Source organism: Magallana gigas, chromosome 4, assembly GCF_963853765.1.
Source record: "Magallana gigas chromosome 4, xbMagGiga1.1, whole genome shotgun sequence".
Taxonomy (NCBI): domain Eukaryota; kingdom Metazoa; phylum Mollusca; class Bivalvia; order Ostreida; family Ostreidae; genus Magallana; species Magallana gigas.
Window position 1 is genome coordinate 33,400,283 of NC_088856.1, and position 22,915 is coordinate 33,423,197.

Sequence of the window (22,915 nt, forward strand, 5' to 3'; positions counted from 1 at the left end):
TATTGTTGCCCAGATAATTGATGTGACTCACTTCATAGCACAAAGTAAGGGGAAAAGAGAGACCAATTCTCTGTGTTGAAGTGATGTATACTTCTGTTTTAGGGGGTTCATTTTTTGTTGTCTTACAATAGAACTGAATCTGTGGTGGAGAAGTTGTTGGCTAACTGGCTGTCCCTATGTATGTATCGCTACCTGAGGGAGGAGGCTGGATCATCCCTCTACACACTGTACCAGGCCATTAAGGTTCAGGTAGACAAAGGACCAGTGGACTGCATCACTTGTGAGGCCAGGTACTCACTGTCTGAGGACAGACTACTGAGGACAGAAAAACAGCTGGAATACTCTGTGCTTGTATGTTTACAAAGTTTTGTATTATTAAGTCGGTACCATTTTTTTTATTTGCTAGTTTGTATGAACATGTCAAAGAACAGTCTGTAATGTTTTTCACATTCAGTGACAGAAACTCAAAGCCAGTCTTTCATACACTCACTGACCGTTGGTCATCCTTCTAAATTGTTAATGTGCTCATAAATAAATCTGTTTTGATTGGCTCCTTCACATTTTTCACACACAAAAAATGTTGGGGCTTGCAATACAAAACAGCTATAAGGAAAAGAAGGGAAATTTAGGGTATACGTATGTTTATTTAGAAATTTGTGTCAGTTTTTATGTTCAAGTGATATTTAACAATTTTTCATTGTAGACTTTACTTGTTGAATTTAAAGAAAAGCCCATCACAAAGTGTAGAGTATTAGACTGTGATACTATTACTCAGGCTAAAGAGAAAATGATTGATGCTTTGTGTCGTAATATTCCATACACACAGCGTCCAAGGGCTGCTGATTTAGATTTAGGTATGCATATAAGAAACTAAAAGAAAGTAGCATCTTGCAACTACTAAGTATGCGCTGCACATACATTAATAGGTCGGTCACTTGCTGATTAGAAATCTTATGATACTGATTACAGAGTGGACAAAGGAAGGAAAAATTCTTTGTGATGAAGATAATTCTACACCAAAAATAGATGGGTGGAAGAAGTTTAATACTTTAAAGTATTACAAAGTGGAAGATGGAGCAGAAATGACTCTTTTGGAGCATCAGAACTGTCGCACATTGCCACGGTCTCCTAATGGTAAGCATTATCACACACAACTGTATTCTGCTGCCTGCAGAATAAGTGTTCAAGGAAATGTTGTTTATTGCCTAGATATTCAATAGAATTGAGTAGAGTCACTATATTGTAGTTGTTTTGCCATTATCGCAAATCTAACATGGGTGTAAAATGCTGCAAGCGATGGACTGATGTGATGAGTGACGACACTATTGGGATTGCGAGTTGCAGTTTATAAAACAAGCATTTTCATTGGCCGTTTTAGTACCCACCCACTCTAACCTGCTAACGTGGTATTGATAATTTATGCAACAACTGCCAGATGTGTTGTTTAACTCTGTATCAGAACTGCAAAAGCTAAATCACTGCAATATTAGACTAAGAATTCTCACAATAATCGCTTCTTGTTTTTTATGGTGTTAATAATTATCAAAAACACATTCTTTAAACAGGTGTTTAATCCCCATTTCATTTTTTAATCAATAAATTCAATAATTTTTAACACATCGATTTAAGATGAAGCAGTGGGTTTTTTTTTTGTAGCTTATTCAAAAGAGTTTACTGTGAATACTGACAATAAATATTACATAAATTGTATTATATTGAACTGTTACCAATCAATGACACACTTCTACAAGTGTTCATGTGTTTTCAAACAAACACAAAACTTGAAATTTATGGCATGTAAACATGTTCTATTTTGGACTGATCTGTGACAAACTTTGTTTTGTAACTCAGTCTGTAGAATCATTTTATTGCACATGCCTCATCAGACAATATTTACTAACGATTTACTTGCTTTACATGCCGCTGACTTTCTCTCAAACATGCTAATAGACCTTGGATTGTAAAATAAAGTTTTACATGAATATAAACAAACCACATTTCTTCATTTTATTGAGCTTGTGACGATGTTTTAAAAATTTTCAGTACATCTAATTTTATGGCGTGTCAAACCGAATTTTCCGTGGATTTACATTTTGCAGAAAGTTTTTTTGTGAGGAAAAAAAGTCTGTTCAACTCATGCGATTTTCCACATATGATACATTATGAACGGTAACGTAAAATATATTTGTTCAATAAACAGTTTCTGACAAATTTCTTCACAATAAACCAAATAAGATTATTTGATAAGCAATGTTAAATCTATATGCGCCCATCCCTGCTTTTAGAGAACTTTTTTTTTTACTTACATTATTTACACATGTCCTAGCTTAAACATCGCCCATTTGTTATCAAATAATTTTATGTATTTTTAACTTGCAAGAACAACTTTCTGATAAGTTTTTTTTCTCCGACATTTCTTTCCAAGTGGAAGCATCATGTTCTTAACATGCATTTGATAAATGGGCGGGTCTACATAAATGTTCCAATCAGAATCTCTTTTGCAAATCGCAATTGAAATGTCATCACTCATTGCAATGCAACATTGTCGGTAGCATGTTAGATTTGTGATAAATGTTATTTTAAATGGGACAGATCTGATACGTGTGCTGATATTTTTCATCCTGTTTTCAATGAATAGCTAGCTTTCCAAACTTTTCTATCTTTGAAGAATTGGACAGAATTTAACATGCTACATGTATTATTAGAATGATTAGATAGCAAAGTCAAGCATATGTCAATATTGGACTAAAAGAAAACAAAGAAATATTTTAAATTGGAGATCTATAGATCTTTACAAAGGCAAACTTTATTTTGCCTCTTTTGAACAGTCATTTTCTTTTGGAAATAAGTTTGTAAGAAGAAAGTTAACTGATAAAAAAAATTGCACCAATTTGCCAATTATTTTTTTCTTGAATAATAAATAATGATTTTTAAAATTAATGAATATTCTAATTTATGCAGAAACAAAATATTGATGTTGTACTTTTAATTGTCATTTTCAGGGTTGTCTCTAAAAATTGAAGTAGAAGGAGGAAATGAAAAAGTAGCAGGGGGTCTGGGGGTCTTGCTTATAGCAACATTATGTTTGAAATGCAATAATAGCCGGGTAATTAAGGCATTATAGGCGGGGGTATTCCCCGCCTCCCGGGTCTTAGAGACAACCCTGCATTTTAGAGATCTTAATGCATTTTTCAATAAAAAAAAACAAAATAAAACAAAAAACAAATTTAACAAACAATTATAATGGTTAAAAAATTTGATATTTATTTAATAACCGGTTAATCTAATTATCTTCAATAGATTACCATCCCTAGGATATTTATACTGTTTTATAATTAGAATATTAGATATTAAGTAACACATCTGTTTTTAAGATGGTGTTGAGATCCACAAAATAATTGTGTATAGAGGATGAAAGTGCAAGCAGCAGAGACCATGCATGCAGATTTAAAATCCATGGATTCTCTTTTTACTGCAGATGATTTCAACTCTATATTAAAAAGAGATCAATATTTTGAATCATTATAACCGTTTGAGGAATATATATTTGAATCACCTTGTCCATCCATCTATCTGTCTATCTGTGCAATCATGATCTGTCCATATCTTTCTAATGGATATACAGTAAAACTCGTTTAGTACGAACACGGATATTGCGAATTCACATATATAGCGAAGTCATCTTGGATCCCCAAAATAAAACAAAAAACAAATTTAACAAACAATTATAATGGTTAAAAAATTTGATATTTATTTAATAACCGGTTAATCTAATTATCTTCAATAGATTACCATCCCTAGGATATTTATACTGTTTTATAATTAGAATATTAGATATTAAGTAACACATCTGTTTTTAAGATGGTGTTGAGATCCACAAAATAATTGTGTATAGAGGATGAAAGTGCAAGCAGCAGAGACCATGCATGCAGATTAAAAATCCATGGATTCTCTTTTTACTGCAGATGATTTCAACTCTATATTAAAAAGAGATCAATATTTTGAATCATTATAACCGTTTGAGGAATATATATTTGAATCACCTTGTCCATCCATTTATCTGTCTATCTGTGCAATCATGATCTGTCCATATCTTTCTAATGGAGATACAGTAAAACTCGTTTAGTACGAACACGGATATTGCGAATTCACATATATAGCGAAGTCATCTTGGATCCCCAAAATAAAACAAAAAACAAATTTAACAAACAATTATAATGGTTAAAAAATTTGATATTTATTTAATAACCGGTTAATCTAATTATCTTCAATAGATTACCATCCCTAGGATATTTATACTGTTTTATAATTAGAATATTAGATATTGAGTAACACATCTGTTTTTAAGATGGTGTTGAGATCCACAAAATAATTGTGTATAGAGGATGAAAGTGCAAGCAGCAGAGACCATGCATGCAGATTAAAAATCCATGGATTCTCTTTTTACTGCAGATGATTTCAACTCTATATTAAAAAGAGATCAATATTTTGAATCATTATAACCGTTTGAGGAATATATATTTGAATCACCTTGTCCATCCATCTATCTGTCTATCTGTGCAATCATGATCTGTCCATATCTTTCTAATGGAGATACAGTAAAACTCGTTTAGTACGAACACGGATATTGCGAATTCACATATATAGCGAAGTCATCTTGGATCCCCAAAATAAAACAAAAAACAAATTTAACAAACAATTATAATGGTTAAAAAATTTGATATTTATTTAAAAACCGGTTAATCTAATTATCTTCAATAGATTACCATCCCTAGGATATTTATACTGTTTTATAATTAGAATATTAGATATTAAGTAACACATCTGTTTTTAAGATGGTGTTGAGAACCACAAAATAATTGTGTATAGAGGATGAAAGTGCAAGCAGCAGAGACCATGCATGCAGATTAAAAATCCATGGATTCTCTTTTTACTGCAGATGATTTCAACTCTATATTAAAAAGAGATCAATATTTTGAATCATTATAACCGTTTGAGGAATATATATTTGAATCACCTTGTCCATCCATCTATCTGTCTATCTGTGCAATCATGATCTGTCCATATCTTTCTAATGGAGATACAGTAAAACTCGTTTAGTACGAACACGGATATTGCGAATTCACATATATAGCGAAGTCATCTTGGATCCCCAACTATGTAAATTTAATCAATTTCTAATAGTACGGTTATAACAAATTTCGGATATAACGAAGTAATTTCTTGGGTCCCAGTGACTTCGTTATAACCGAGTTTTGCTGTACATTGGAAGTTCTTACTTCACACAAAGATTGCTTACCACCCGTGGGTGTGTCTTGATTTTAACCCAAGGTCATTATAGCAAGTTCAAGGTCATTGAAAGGAAATGTGCAATTTTTTTGTCCGATCTGTATCTTTGTTATGGAGAAATATTGGAAGTTAGAGTTACTTCACACAAAGAATGCTTATCACTTAAGGGTGTGTAAGGATTTCGACCCAAGGTCACTTCTACATCACATAAAGATTTTTTATGACCAGAGGGTGTGTCATGATTTCGACTTAAGTACAGTTTTGCAAGCTCAAGGTCATTGTTAAAAAAAAATGCAGAATTCATGTCTAGGCAGCATATCATATAATGGAAAATGATTAAAACTAAAATTTGACACAAAGAATTCTAGAGACCAATATGTCCTGATTGTAAGCTTTGTCATTTTTGCAAGTTCAAAGTCACTATAAAAAAAAAGAAGCATCCATTACTTTCCAATAGAGAAATACTGCTGGTGCCGTATAATATATTGCGGGGTTCAAAATATAATATGACACTGGTACTTGAGCTATTATATTTTGTAGTGTGGGGTATCATTTGTGAGCTTGTTCACAGTACCTATAGTTTAAATTCATTATGCGAAGTTTTGCAATTCATTAATTCAATAGTGTTTCTAGTAAAAGTTAACATTTGAAGTCTTTGGGAATTGTATATAAACAAATGTACCCCTACCATAATTAAAGATGTACATGTATACCTTTGATGCATTTGCTGTGTCTTTGATAAAATTGGAATATCATGAGGGTACCTATATCAAAGACATCAAGAACAAGCAAAATGAATCCTAAATGTATATTTGTATCCATTTACTAGGAGCTGTATTTCACACCATCTTTTTTCAGCTAGACCCAGTTGGTTACAAGGTTTTGGTTTTTTTTAATAAGATTCATCTGTGTGATTATGATGTTATCGTATTTAAAATAGAGCAAAGCTAATTTAGCAAAACAAGCAATGTTTCAGTGATATATAATTATTATAGTAACATGAAAATGCACATTTTCCGTAAAAGTATTTTGTAACCTTGCTCAAAATTTGAAACCAAATCAGAAGGATGTACAAAATTGTCGATTAAGGTAGATCTGATGGGTAATTGTTAACTATTCAGCCTCCTAAAAACATGCAAATCAAAGTCCAGTTGGCCTTCATCATTATAAACTGATGTTGTTTATCTGGTGTGAACTTGCTTAAAGCTGACATGAATTCATAAAAGCATTTGGTCGCCATATTAGTTTCGATCGCTCCTCTACTGCCACTGGCCATGGGGTATATATACCGGTTGAGAAAGTTACGGTCGGTTGCTTTTCCGATCGAGGTATTCGCGTTGCATGGACTTCTAAATGCGTGAACTACACTTGTAGTAAAATGTAGTAATAAAGAATAAAGAAAACAACAATCAATCAAATACTAAATATATTTATTCTTTGAAAGGATGTCCAAGGTATCCGTATTATTTTGCACAGACATTGCTGCCTTAATTCGCATGCACATCAAACTCGTGTGTCGTTCATACAGAGTGCATAACGTTTGCATCTTCTTGAAAACCCTGGCGACACTACATCCAACACAGTAGCTTAATGATAGTAAATCCAAGAAAGTAACAACGTTTCCATCCGTTCCTACAAAAACGCCCCATTTCTAAAATCCATGCGATATTTGACATTGCTCTATCTGCCACAGTGTGTGGTTTGCGCATGTGTGATGTTATAACATACACAGGAAAACGGTCTCCAATTATCAAGGAATTTTTGACGTATCTGCGCCTGGATTTCAGTCTGTCTTGTTTCTTGTTTCGTTGTTTATTGGATATATCTTGCCAGTGAAATGGTTGTCATATTATTTTTGTTCAAAACGCGTTTTTACAAGCGTAAGCCCTTTTCGTCCAAGGTAACATGTTCGGGTGTATGAAATTCCTGAATGTGGTGAAGCATGAATATTGCTCTTGGCCTTATATAGGGAGTGTGTAGCGTTGAGCAGAACAATAGAAATCGACAACAAATATGGCGGTAGTCAGAGATAAAAGGGAAATAATGCCTATTTATGAATTCATGTCTGACAGCCTTAACCTTTCATAGAATTACTCCTTAGTACCACATGTGTCATGTGACATGCATTTCACTAAGCATTCTGCCATCATCCTTCATTTATGCGAAAATATTACTTGTAAGTTGTGTTTTCAATGAATGTTATTTTTTATTGCCACATTTTTCCTCAACGGGTTTTTTGGTGATAAAAAATGTCAAACAATATGTAAACCCAACAATTCAAGTGCAACCAATTTATTTTCTTCATATGTATCACCCTGCGAATCTTATTGTCATTTAAATTGAGACCACATGGTTTATTTGACCGTTTCAGTTTTGCAGTAAAAATCGTGCCTCCTGTTTATAGTCTATTTCCTAGAATATACTTGTAGTCAAATATAAAATCTACTAAATGTTTATTTTAAATGTTTAATTTTAAAATTTATCTTCATTAATTTTAGGATAAAATGACTTCAAGAAATAAATGTGACAATAGAAAATATAGGGTTTTTTTTTTTTGCTGTTGCAACAATTAACATGCTTACATGTAGTAGAAATCCTCCCGAAAGATTAATTTTCAATCCACGCCTGACCTAGTAATCGAATCAATAGTGAAACATACTATACTATTTTATGCAGAATATTCTTTGAAAATGGCTCGATATACTAAGTTTTAATACAGAATAGACACCCATTCATTTTTAGCTCACCTGAGCTAAAAGCTTAAGTGAGCATTTTTGATTAAAATTTGTCAGTTGTCTGTCGTTGTTGTCTTTGGCGTTGTTGTAAACTTTTCACATTTTCATCCTCTTCTTCAGAACCACTGGGCAGATTTCAACCAAACTTGGCACAAAACATCACTGTGTGAAGGGGATTCACGTTTGTTCAAATGAAGGGCCACACCTTCTTTAAAGGGGAGATAATTCAGAATTATTAAAGATTTGTTGGCATTTTTCAAAAATCATCTTTTCAAAAACTATTTGGCCAGAAAAGCTGTAACTTGTATGGAAACATCCTCATGTAGCGTAGATTCAAGATTATTTAAATGTCTGTCCCCGGAGGTAGGGTGGGGCCACAATGGGGGATTGATTTTTACATAAGAATGTATAGATAAAATCTATAAAAAAAAATAATCTTCTTTTCAAAAACTTTTTGGCCAGAAAGCTTAAACTTGTGTGGAGGCATCCTCAGATAGTGTAGATCCAAGTTTGTTCAAATCAAATGTAGGTTGGGGCCACAATGGGGGTCAAGTTTTACATAACTGTCATGGAAATATTTAGAGAAAATCTTTAAAAATCTTCTTCTAACAAACTATTAGGCCAGGAAAGCTCAAACTTGAGTGGAGGCATCCTCAGTTAGTTTAAATTTAAGTTTGTTCAAATCATGGTCACCGGGGATAGGGTGGGGCCACAATGGGGGATGGATTTTTATATAAGAATGTATAGATAAAATCTAAAAAAAAAAAATAATCTTCTTTTCAAAAACCTTTTTGGCCAGAAAGCTTAAATTTGAGTGGAGGCATCCTCAGATAGTGTAGATTCAAGTTTGTTCAAATCATAGGTAGGTTGGGGCCACAATGAGGGTCAAGTTTTACATGGAAATATTTAGAGAAAATCTTTAAAAATCTTCTTCTCACAGACTATGAGGTCAGAAAGGCTCAAATTTGAATGGAGGCATCCTCAGTTAGTGTAAATTTAAGTTTGTTCAAATCATGGTCCCTGGGGGTAGGGTGGGGCCACAATGAAGATATCAAGTTTTACATAGGAATATATAGAGAGAGAAAATCTGTAAAAATCTGTCAAAAACTTTTTGGCCAAAAAAGCTCAAATTTGAGTGGAGGCATCCTCAGATTGTGTAGATTCAACTTTGTTCAGATCATGGTCCCCGTGGATAGGGCTGGACCTCAATGGGGGGGGATCAAGTCTTACACAGGAATATATAGAGAAACTCTTTTAAAATCTTCTTCTCACAAACTATTAGGCCAGGAAAGCTCAAATTTGAGTGGAGGCATCCTCAGATAGTGTTGATTCAAGTTTGTTCAAATCATGGTCCCCGGGGATAGGGTGGGGCCACAATGGGGAGATCAAGTCTTACACAGGAATATATAGAGAAAATCTTTAATAAATATCCTCTTCTTAAAAACTATTAGGCCAAGAAAACTCAAATTTGAGTGGAGGCATCCTCGGATAGTGTAGATTTCAGTTTGTTCAAATCATGGTCACTGGGGGAAGGGTGGGGCCACAATGGGGGGATCAAGTTTTACATGGGAATATAGAGAGAAAATCTTTAAAAATCTTCTTCTCAAAAACTATAAGGCCAAAGAAGCTCAATTTAGAGTGGAAGCATCCTCAGTTAGTGTTGATTCAAGTTTGTTCAAATCATGGTCCCCGGGGATTGGGCAGGGCCACAATGGGGGATGAATTTTTACATAGTAATATATTTAGAAAACTTAAAAATTTTCTTGGAAAGTTTTCAGTCCAAAAAGCAGTAAATTGTGTTAAAGCACGAGTCGTGCAGAATAAAATTTGATCAAACTTTGATTTCCAATTAGGCCATAAAGTGTGTGTGTGGGGGGGGGGGGGGGGTAATATAGGAATAGAGAAAAATCTTCTTACAGGTACAACAACAAAAGGGTTTGATATTCACCACAAAAGTATGTGGATAAAAATTGGCAGATAAAAAAAAAATTGAGCAAAATCTACTGTACTTATTTGTCAAGATATTTTGATTTTGATACTGTAATTCTAATTTGATCCAAGTTAAGGCAGTTGTTGCTCAGGTGAGCGATGTGGCCTATGGGCCTCTTGTTTAAAAAGCATGATATTGCCCAACAAATGCATCAATCATGGCTATGATTTTATTAAGCAACCCAATTTATATTTTCAACCACGTGTAGAGTGGTTGATACCGTTGAAAATAAACAATAAAGATTAGTTTAAATAACAGCTAGATGATTACATATAACATACTAGTATATCTTAATAAATTTTCAGGTTTTAACATAAATCAAAGAAGGATATGATATGAAAAATGACCAATACTTACATATTTTGAGAATATTATCCAAACACATATACTTTCGCTCGAAATTCACAGGAACAATAAATTTCAAGGAAGTCTCGAGAACTTTCATTCGAGCACCTCTGGATTTATTACAGACTTAGAAACAATAAAGAAAACATTATGAACACAATGCATTGGTGTGCATGTCATCTATTGTACATAAAGCCCATTGATTCTCTTCATTTTTAGGTCGTCTTAGTTGCTCAGGTCAATTATTACTATTGTAAGCTCAAATGAGCTGAAAGTTCCAGTAAACTAATCTGATCACATGTTGTCTGTCTGTCCGTAAACTTTTCACATTTTCAACATCTTCTCCAGAACCATTGGGCCAATTTTAACCGAACTTTGCACAAAGCATCCTTAGGCAAAGGGGATTCAAAGTTGTGAAAATTAAGGATCACGCCCTTTTACAAAGAATTAGGATTTATTGAAGAGTTTTGAGAAATCTTTAAAAATCTTCTCAGAAACCAATCAGCCAGGAAAGCTGAAACTTGCGTTGAAGCATCCTCAGGTAGTGTAGATTCCAAGTTGTGAAAATCATGACTCCCGGGGATAGAATGGGGCCACAATGGGGGGGGTCAAATTTTTACATTGGAATATATAGTGAATAGTCTGTTAAAATCTTCTTCTCAGATACAAGGAAAGCTGAAACTTGTGTGGAAGCATTGTCAGGTTGTGTAGATTCAAGTCTGTTCAAATCATGATCCTCGGGGGATAGAATGGGGTCATAACAGGTGAGGGGTGGGGGGGGGGACAAACTTTTACATAGGAATATGTAGAGAAAAATCTTAAAGTCTTCTAAAAAGAAAACCATTTGCCTAGAAAGCAACTCCAGATAGTCTGGATTTTAATTCGTTAAAATCAAAATTTTGAGGAGTAGGGTGGGGCCACTTTGGAAATCTACTTGTACTAAGGAAAACAATTTAATTATTTACAAAAACTGAAATGTTATCATATATGGTTTTACTTATATGCAAGCATTTTGACATATTGCTGATTCTTTAAAATTGTTTAGACTTTGGCTCCTGGACAATTCTTAGGCATCATAAGGGGTTCAGAGTGTGATGTATACGTACGTTTATATCCCATTTATAAACAATTGTTTAGGATTTGTTTGATAACTGCAACACTCAACATGTAATATGACTATTAAATCACTCTGTTTGAAAAGAGACTAGATCAGAAACACAAGAATATCCAAGGGGGGGGGGGACTTTTATTTATGTAATGTAATGTAATATATGTAATATATACCACATTGTCCACATATTTTTTATTATGACTCCATTAGGCTGATTTTATCATGCCTATTGTTGCTCAGGTGAGTGATATGGCCCATGGGCCTTTTGTTGGTTTAAAACATCTATAGGATTAGAGGAACATTAGGCTGTTTAAAATTAATTCTACGTTTAATGTCACATGAAAATTTAAAACCTAAGAGGGAGGGAGGAAAAAAATAAACAAAAATTTTAAACGTGTGTATTTACATTCAGTTATCAATACATCAACACTGTCATATATTACATATAGTAGAATTCAGCCTATGTTAATTTTTGCATTTTCCAAGCAAATACTTTTGTGTAATTTATTTTTATATTCTCTCTGTGGGTACATCATGTATACTGGTCAAGAAGTGGAATGACTTGCAAGCACATCAAGTGGTACATCCAATGGATTTACATCAATACACACATAGCAATGGAGGGAAAACTTTTTCTTTTCAGGGAAAATGTTGTGCAACACAAGTGATTCACAGATTATCTACAAACAAAATAATGACATTATTTCATACATTTTCATAATGACACATTTAAAAAAAAAAACATTTCAGAGTTGTGTTGTAAGATTCACTGTACCTACTTCTAAGAACTCAAGACAGGGTTCTTGAAATAACTGCCACCCTACAAGTGTATTCCACTTCTTTCCATTCTTCCACTTTAGCTGGGCCACCTGTTAGTTTCTTACTATTATGTATTATGAATGAATTATTATTCCTGAACATGTAGATACATTTCAAATGAAAGGGATTTGCAGTCATTATCATGTCAGAACTCTTATCTAAATCAGTAAATTATGCTGACTTAATGCATAGCTTCACTTCAAGGTATTACATTCATAATTATTATATTTAAAACCAAATATTGGTAGTTCGAACACTAAAATCTTAGTATGATTTTATAGGGTCATTCACCTTTGAAATTGAACTAAAGTTAAAAAGGAACAAATTTATCACATCTTGAAGCTAACATTGAAGTCTATGGAGAAAGGGATAATTTTTTAAGTCTTTTTATATCTTTTCAGTACAGTGGTGGTAAGAAATAGCTAAGCTTTCCCCTTCTTAAAAAAATGCAAAAATAACTTAACCCTACACATTTTGAGTTTTTGTTAAATAAGATGGGTATTCATTTCAGTTGTCGATGGATCACTTAAATAACTATATACAACAAACCCCGTTTTTGCCTTTTTGGGCGGAAGTTGGTTCAGCATGGTTCAGGCTCTGTGACTTGACAACCAACATTAAACAATCTCGAAATAAGATTTTTACTGCCAACTTCGATCATGTGTTTGTCCGATCCATTATTGTTCGTTCTTAAATGTTTTTTTCTTTTACTTTGATAGTGGCGTAGACTCTCATTTGCTTCGTATTGGGAAAACTGAATACCTCAATGCTGTCTTTGAGCATGTTTTTCTCTCAAACAGGATATAGAATTCCGTTGCTAAATGAAAACCCAAACCGGAATGACTTTTTCAAATCCGGATTTGATTGTTTTTTCAAAATGACAATTCGCCGAAACCTACGCGCACGGGTTACGTTAAATGTAGAATTAATATTGAACAGCCCTAATTGTGAAATTTATTACCATATCCCCCCCCCCCCCCAGTGAAAATGTATTTACCGATAATATTTCAAAATGTTATTCTCTTCATACACAGTAGGGGCAGATAAACTGAATGCATGGTTATGATATTTATGAAACCCTCTACCTAAATTGTGAAATTCATGACTACTGGGTCAGGGGTTCAGGACCCTTGGATAGGGCTAGTATAGTGATAATGTAATGAATTTATAAATATTTAAGTCTGTAATTTCACAGTTGTGGTAGATAAACTAAATGCATTGTTATTATGTACATCATGTACTGTTGTATGGTTCTTAAATTGTGAAGTTCACTGCCCATTTGGCAGGGGTTAATTGAGGCTTTTTTGGGGAGGGGGATCACTTGGGTAATATATTACTGCCATGTTTTAGTAAATCTACTTTAATTTTCTGTGCATTGTATTCTTGTAGAAATCAACTGTATGCATGTTGTGGGCATTATAAATAAAACTGAATATAATAATTGAATGGCCATTAAAGGCCGTCAGGTGTTTTTTTTAACCAAAAATTTATAATTTTTGGCACCTGGAGCTAGGGTATAAATAATTTGAGATTCTTCCGATTCTATCCTCCCCCTTTTTTTAAGTGTGAAGTGGGGATTAGGCTCCAAAATGAAGCTTAAACCCCTCTGACAGGTCAATCTAAGGGCTATGATACTTAGGTGACAGACAAGACCTGTAGGCCTCTTGTTGTTATGTAAAAGAGCCTGTTCACACACAAGAAAGAAATTAAATGTTAATACCTTTAAAAATCCTTGATAATGCCTAAATCATCAAAAAAATGATCCAAACCATTAACACTAATCAACAAATGTCAATTTTATTCACTCAGGATCGAAAATTGTTAATTTCTTAGTAGATTTTCTACACTGTTGTTTTATTATCTGTGGGCATCAATTCTCATGAATTTTATAAGAATCACAGTTTCAAGAACATGTTGATTTGTGGCCAATGAATCTATCAATTAATACAAATACATGTATGTTATTGAAAATTAGCACTTCATGCAATGAACATTAAACTTCGTAGATCAACTCAACACTGAAATCCACAAAAACTGGTATTCAACAAATATTGATAAAACCACTGCAATTCATTGCAAAAATGGGACACAAATCAATGCTGTTGGCTTTTATCAATTGTGAATTGTCCAACTAAGGGAATAAAATCTCTGTAACCATTGGATCTAGCTGACAAATATTAGGGTGAATTGTCTAATTGGTAATCTACCTTAAGATTCCAGGTTTAGAATCATGTTGGCATTTGTATGGTTAAATTTAGAAATGATGAGTATAAATGTATTACTTTAATGTTAATCTTTAATAATTGATTCAGATTAGTTGTTATAGTGACTAGAATGTTCTGTGTATTTCATTGTTGATGTTTTAGGGTCTTTACATTCCGCTGGATTTGCTTTCACAGTAAATAGAGAAGCTCAGCCAATCACACGAACAGAGAGTGAAGTTGGTTGCAAATACTGGCATCTTGTCAAACAGGATGACTTAAACACAGGCATCAAGATCAGCTCAGAGGTTTTCTTAACTCGTTTGCTTGCTACAAAGGTGAGCCAATCACTTATAAACATGCACACTATGTGTCAGTGAGATTTTTAAAAATGTCAAATTTGAAAGATGGAAACATTTTTTGGATAAAGTTTTTTAAACTTAAATTATGCAGAATTTACAATATGTTCACATTTATATACTTTTCCAAAAGGTACATGTTTTTCTGTTTGTTACAGAGATTACCACTGCGAGCATGTTTTTGAGTTTAATAAATTGAGGTAAAGCTATACTACATCTCTATAACCACATTGTCACAAACTTTGTTTCTTTTTTAGGGAACACTGAAGAAGTATGTTGATGACTTTTTCACAATAATTCTAACTGCTAATGAGAGCATACCTCCAGTCATCAAGTCTTTGTTTGATTTTCTTGATGAGGCAGCAACAAAATACGAGGTTGAACCTGAAGTCGTGTACAACTGGAAGTGCAATAGGTGATTGTATGAACTGTATTTGTTATCTTACAACAGCTTCATACATTTTCTGATTGATTTCAAAAGAAAATCATGCATGGTGATTGTTGTGCATGATTCGTCATCCAAAAATTGTAGGATACTCTTGCATGTCTCAAGATTTTCATCAAAAACTGCTTGCAGACAACCCATAGAAGCAAGTATGATTAAGTGTGACTGAGGCTTTAAGTAAAATCTATGCTCAAGGTCTTTGAAATTGTCAAAATATCAGTTTGAAGGAATTGGGTGGGAGGGGGGTGTGGGGGCACTTTTTGTAGTCTTTACAAGCATTAATTTTAATTTTGTTGTTCTTCGCTTGAACTTGGTATGCAGAAGTCTTAACTATCCTGCTTGTTTAATATAGGCATCATTATTACAATAACACAATTTTTTCTTTCAGTGTTCCTTTGCGTTTCTGGGTGAACATCATCAAAAACCCAGAGTTTGTATATGATATCAACAAAACTAACATTGTGGACTCCTGTCTCTCAGTTGTTGCTCAAGCCTTTATGGATAGTTGCTCAACCTCAGACCAAAACCTAGGAAAGGTAATGTGAAGTTCTTATTTTTCAACAGAAATAATTATTGACTAGACTCTTGTTGCAAAAGCAACAAAAAAGTCTTCTGTTCTGATATACATGTACTAATTTAACTGGAAGACATTACTTTTCTCACATAGAAACAATAGTGGATATGAAATTATTGTGAATGAAATATCCAGACATTACTTCCATGTAAAAAAGAATGAAAAAAAAATTAATTTTTAAATTCTTTCAGTGACAACCGGAAGTAATGCCTAACAAAAAAACATGTTAAACATTCATACAATCATAAGTCAATCTTTCCTTAAAGTTTTGTAATTCACATGTCTGCCAAATCTGAGATCTCTTTGAAACAATATTTTTGTCTCAGGACCGGAAACGGAAGAACGGAAGTGATTAATATAAATAAAAGTTGGTATTTTTTGTACATTTGCCCTGTGTACATCACTGTTTATCAGGCTAGATGAAACACCAAAGAAAGTCAGTTAATCTTATTAAAACATGATTTGTTTGAACCCTGCTGGTGTGAACTGGAAGTAACGGTTGACAAAATAAAACCTATTAAACACATCTTGAATCAAATGTCTATCATTCATGAAAACTTTGTGTCTCAATCACTAACAGGTACTAAAAATCTCGCGGCCATCAATTTTTTTTAAAGCTACCTAGAGATAATTGAGATATCTCACCGGAAGTAGAATTTGTTTGCTTATTTAACATTGTATAGATTACATATATAAGATTTTATACTGATAATTCATTCCATGTAAAATAAATAAAAAAAGAAAAATGACAATTTTTGAAGTGCTCCCGGTGACGACCGGAAGTAATGACAAATCAAACAAAATAGTGTAAACCAACTACAGACATAGGTCTATCATCCCAAAAAGTTTGATTGTTCAAGTCATTACCGTTTTTGAGATCTCAAGGATTAAAGGTTTATGTCTTGGGACAGGAGATGGAAAAAAGGAAGTGCTCAATGAAAATAAAAGTTAGTATTTCTTAAACATTAGACAACAGGATTTTACTGCCTATCAATTTATCTCTTGTTGTCCAAAGTGTTTCGACATGGGACAGGAAATGGATGGCACGGAATGAAATTTAAAATGAAAAAAAAACTCTAGATATTAACATTCTCTATGAGTCCTGAAAACTTGAAGAAAATCTATCAAGCCATCTCTGAGAAATCTTGTGGACAAAAAGGGGGGGGGGGGGGTAATAATAATGATAAACTAGACACGATCTCGTTGCGAGCAACACTGCAATATTGAGATTTCCCGAAAAGGTCATTTTAAAACTGCAATATCTCTGCAATGCGTTGTCCGATTTTAAACGGTTTTTAGTTTTGTATTCAGTACAAAAATGTCTACAAAACTTATATGCTTTAAAATTCCAAAAATCGAAATTTTGGAATCACTTCCGGTGACGACCGGAAGTGACGGACGACCTACTCATATTAAAATTTGATAAGTTTTAACCATATTCTGATGAAAATAAATTGTAAATTTTTTAATTTGAAAAATTTTTAAAACACGATTTTCTAAAAATGCTGTTTGAGCGGACCGGAAGTGACGGACGATCACGGTTTTACCTGATCGGCACTAAGGATTCAAAAATATATTATTCCTAAAAATTTCAATGTTCTGTCTTTAATCGTTTTTGAGAAAAATGGAGAACAAAATCACTTTTTATAAAAAGAAAAACGAACATAACGGCCGACCGGAAGTGACGTCATCAACAAAAATGTACGTGATAAAAGACCTTGATATTTTGTATTATTCGTGAAAATTTCATAAAAATCTGTTGTAGCATATTCGAGATATTTGAGTTTTAAAAATATTGTTAAAGCTGACATGAATTCATAAATACGTATTATTTCCCTTTTATCTCCGACTACCGCCATATTAGTTGTCGATTTCTATTGTTCTGCTCATCACTACACACCCCCTATATAAGGCCGAAACACTATTCATGCTTCACCGCATTCAGGTATTTCATTCACCCGAACACGTTACCTTGGACGAAAAGACGTGTAGAAACGCGTTTTGAACAAAAATAATATGACAACCACTGCACTGGCAAGGAATATCCAATGAACGACGAAACAAGACAGACTGAAATCCAGGCACAGATACTTTAAAAATCCTCGATAATTGTATACCGTTTTCCTGTGTATGTTATAACATTGCACATGCGCAATCACACACTGTGGCAGATCGAGCATTGTCAATGATCGCATGGATTTTTTTTTAGAAACCGATGGAAACGATTTTACGTTGTTACTTTCTTGGATTTACTATCATTCATCTACTGTGTTGGATGGAGTGCCGCCGGGGTTTTCAAAAAGATGCAGACGGTATGCACTCTGTATGAACGACATACGTGTTCGATGAGCATGTGAAGTAAGGCAGCACTATTTGTGCAAAATAGTACGGATACCTTGGAAATTCTTTCAAAGAATAAATATACATGTTTTTTGTATTTTATTGACTGCTGTTTCCTTTATTATTTACTACAACGATTTTACTACAATATGTAGTTCATGCATTTAGAAGTCCCTGTAACCTGAATGCCTCGATCGGAAATCAACCGACCGTAACTTTCTCGACCGGTATATATACCCCAGTGGTAGTAGAGGAGCGATCAAAACTAATATGGCGACCAGACACTTTTATGAGTTCATGTCAGCTTTAAGAAAAAAAGAATAATAACTAGAGACGATCTCGTTGCGAGCAACGAGTGGGTCTTCCGTCCGATTTTTTAATAGATTAGATCAAACTTATCAATTCAAAGATAAAACCGTAGATATAAGCGAAGATATAAGCGAATAATTGTAAAAAAAAAAATTGCGGCACTCGGGGCTTGAACCCGGGTCGCCTTGGCCATATCCAGGACTCTATCGACTGAGCTACTCCGACTCTCGCTTCAGGACTTTGACGCTTAATTGTTCGAGAATGCCTTGATTGATTTTAAAACAAATTACAGATTCTGAATCAGTAAAAGGGTCACTATAAGGTGTAAAAATTTCAAAAAAAAATATTTTTCAAATTTCCTTCCGGTGACGACCGGAAATGGTCGGCGGACATTCTCCTCTTGACCTACGTGCACCAGAAAAACGGTAGATCTATCATCTCTGAAAATTTTAGCCCTTATCTTTACTCGTTTTTGAGAAACCTGGCAGACAAAATTGACTTTTTAAAATCGTAAACGGAGGATAACTTCTGACCGGAAGTGTTTTTTCAAAAATAAAAAAAAATTGTATCAGCTTTAGATAAAAACACGTTTATATTGAAAATTTGAGCGTAATCGAGTCAGTAATCTCCGAGAAATCGTCTGCACAAAATCGGTAAGAAAAAAAAAGAATAATAAGAAAAGTGAAAAAGAAACAATAGAATAATAGAAGGGTCTTCCGCTGAAGACGGAAGACCCTAATAATAGTGAAAAATAGAGAAAAAGAAACCTAACAAAAATTGAAGACCCTAAAAACATTACAATCACTATAAGGTCTTCCGTTGGAAACGGAAGACCTTAAAAAGGTACTGTAACTGGTCCATTGGCAGTAGTATTTTATATATTGTTTCAGATTAAACTTTGTCAATAATCATTTTTGTGATCTCTTTAAATGACATTGAAAAAGAGGAATATGGGTTACCAATTAACTGTAATATGCATTCCAATGGTTGACAGTTAAATATTTGGAGAACCCTTTACATGACAAACATAAAAATTGTACTCTGGTACCACATAAAAGAATATACCTCTATATCATTAAAATGTAATTTCATGTATATCTGATTTTTGTGGCTGAGACTGGATATTTTTTACAGGACTCTCCTTCCAACAAACTTTTATTTGCCAAAGACATCCCACAATACAAGAGCTTAGTTGAGAAGTACTTTCAAGATATAAAATCCATGCCTGCTGTCAGTGATCAGGACCTTAGTGCTTATCTCAATGAGGTCTCAAGGGTAGGTACTGGGTTTTAAACACTGTCCAATACTGGTCTGTGAGCCTATAATGTGTTTGACATTTGTTGTCTTGAGGATCTTAAATTGTTAATGGTATTAATGGATAGTAATTTTATTAATCAAAATTGTTGTATTCTATTACATATCGCGTTTCGGCTCTATGAGGGTACCATATAGCATTATTTTCCCAAGTTCAGCGGGGCACAACATTCAAGATCTCCATTCAAAGATTTTAACACTATTGTGTAATCATGTGACAACACTGTGTACACTACCCCTACAGTACCAACCAGACTCAACCTAACACCAAAGCAGACCCCAAAAGTTGACTATGGGTCTGTTTTGTGTCTTGTCAGGGTCTGCTTTTCAAAAACTTGCATCTTTTCTGGGTCTGCTCAGGGTCTGCTATGGGTTTACTTGGAATCAGGGGTCCCCTTTACGCACTGAAGTGTGACCGCCTGTTAGCCTGCCTCCTTGCATATTCCAAATACACATGTAAAGACATACAGTCATTTTTTAGTAGCGATTTAAGGATCTGATTCTGAAGTTGGGGTCTGCTTTCATATGTCCTTTCTGTGTCAGCCTGGGGTCTGCTTGGGGTAAGCTCTGAGTCTGCCATTGCAGACCTGAAGCAGACCCTGGGCAGACACAGAAAGCAGGCCTGGGGTTTGGTTTGGGTCAATTATCTGATAGGTTGGGTCTGGTCGATTCTATAAACCACTGTCCTCATGCGGCATCATTCTTTTTCATGAGCGGGCATATCATAAATTTCACTCTGACCCATGTATTATTCATATATAAAAGTGTTATAAAGTCTTGTTGCTAGGACAAAATCCAGAAATTAAAACTTATTCGGTCACCTGTTTGCATACACGTTGGCACTTTGGTTGTAAACAGCCTTTAAGATTATATCAGATAAAGATGATATTATGTCACTAGGGGAGAACACGGACAATATTTTGACAGTGATGTTATCCCGGATAATGTTGACAAAATGCAGACTAGGTCTGAGAGTATGATAGGAACCCTTGTGTAGGTCTGGAGTCATATGTACAAGAAAAACATCAGAGACAACCAGATCTCCCATAACATACATGGGCACAAGAACTAGCCAGCTTTTGTTATTATGAAGACAGTTATAAAAATTATATATATAAAATAAATATTGGAATTTTTTGTGTTATTCATAGATGGCAACCGATCGGTTTACGAAAGAAAATGCCCTTCATGAACTTTACAACTATGTACACGAGTACAGCAATGCCGTAAGTTTTGAAAATACCTTTAAAACTTTCATATTTAGAATTTTTTCTATCTCATTGCTACACGACTAATTGTTTTATGCCTCCAGATTAATGAAGGTTTGGAGGAAGATCAGACATCGTCAGCCCAACAGCTTCCTGCCAAACTAGGTCATGTGATCACATCAATGGAGGGGCCTTCGGCCTCTGGGCCATCATATGTCTGACCCCAGGCAGAATTCAGGTGGATTCTACTTAATTAATCTGCAGTATGTCAAAGAGCAATACCTAATGTTATCAACATCTTCAAGAAATTGCCATCAGACAACAATATTAGATTTATTTATAAGTAAAAAATATGTATGTGTAGAATGTTCATTAAGAATTGGAATTGATATGATATGCATTTGTAAATTTTTATGAGGACTTATTACTCATGATACGTGTGCAATAAAATTGTTTTATATTAGTACAAAGTACATGTAACATGAGATGAATATGCATCACTATTAACAAATGTGTCTTACTATGTTATTTCATTAAATATCTTTTAAGCTTCCCTGACTTAATTTTCTTATCAAACATTCATCTGACATCTATTGTTTTATTTTTTTTCACCATTTAAACAACTGTAACTAAAGTTGGCACCATTAGCATTCTTGTGTAAAAGGCTTTTACGTTTGCTAGTATTTATTTTAGTATTACACCTACTCCTATGAAAGATTGATGAAATATTCAGGAAAGCATTCTTCTGAAGATGATACAATTATATTTATAAACCTAATTGATCATCTGTTGCACTTAAAAGATCTATTGATATCCTTTTGCAATGGCGTCACATGTGTGGTCACAGATGTCATATAGTTTTCTCTTTTTGTTTTAAAATAATGTATTGAGTTTACTCCTCTTAGTTTAACTTTTCTCATTTCAAATCCCTAAATGTACCAGTATTTACAGTGCAATTTATCAATGGCTAGTACAGATGTACGTATACTATGCAAAATTTCATGAAAACTTATTTATCATGATATATACAAAAATTTAGGATTAGGAGTTGAATTGTTTTTACTTGATCTTGTATATGTTTAGTCTTTCATTAACGGTATTATGTCCTTGCCAAAAGTTTTGGGTGTTCAGTTTTTAGGCAGTTCAAATAAGCGATGTATAATTGAATCAATGAAATGAAGAAATCGAATTTGTTTTCAATAATTATTGTATATTACTCAAAATGTTAATTGTTTCATGGTTATACAGATTCACATGGCATTTTCCATCAGTTTCACAAACCAATTCTATGTATACCAAACAAGTGCAATACAACTGTTTTGATTATAATATTTTTTTCTATGCATTAAAGACTATCGTAGTCTTCAGTTTAATGAATGAATGAGTGAAAGTTGTTTTAATAAGCTAAATGTAAGAATTTTGTACACCAATGAGTTCACAATTATTTCTTACATTATGGATATTATACTTGTATACAAAACATTTTTTAGAATTCTGTGCATTATCCATGTTTTTAAAAGATAATCCTTTGATATGCATGCTCATTACATATAATTGATTGAAGCAGGATTGATCATGTTGACCTGCTGTAGATAGAAGTAATTGTATAAGATATTTTAATGAATAAAAAAGGTAATACTTTTCCAGTTCTCTTTTAAAATTACATGACATTTTGGGAATAATTTTGAGATAAAAAGATCACCTGACCATGCATTTTCACAATGTCATTACACATTGTCTGATGTCAGATTTAGAGTTGCATTGTCCTGAATTATGCAGACCAGGCACGGATCTAGAAATATTTCAAAAGGAGGATCGGAGCGAAAAATAGACCATGTTATATGAATGGCATTTTTGTGTTGCACCAATTTATAAA

At 33.7% G+C, this 22,915-nt stretch overlaps 1 protein-coding gene across 7 annotated transcripts in view; it reads left to right on the top strand.

Annotated features, from left to right (window-relative positions):
• LOC105342164 (plexin-B) overlaps positions 1-22,685 on the top strand; it is a 288,820-nt gene extending 266,135 nt beyond the window's left edge. For 6 of the 7 annotated variants that reach the window (XM_034449323.2, XM_066082177.1, XM_034449322.2 and 3 more), the window contains 9 exons: positions 132-351; positions 704-854; positions 970-1,134; positions 14,656-14,828; positions 15,107-15,264; positions 15,683-15,830; positions 19,652-19,792; positions 20,983-21,057; positions 21,144-22,685. In XM_034449323.2, coding sequence (XP_034305214.2) covers positions 132-351; positions 704-854; positions 970-1,134; positions 14,656-14,828; positions 15,107-15,264; positions 15,683-15,830; positions 19,652-19,792; positions 20,983-21,057; positions 21,144-21,260 — 1,348 coding nt within the window. In that variant the 3' untranslated portion in view covers positions 21,261-22,685. The remainder of the gene's footprint in view (positions 1-131; positions 352-703; positions 855-969; positions 1,135-14,655; positions 14,829-15,106; positions 15,265-15,682; positions 15,831-19,651; positions 19,793-20,982; positions 21,058-21,143) is intronic. The other variant, XM_034449327.2, reaches the window with a different exon arrangement.
• Positions 22,686-22,915: the final 230 nt, after the last annotated feature.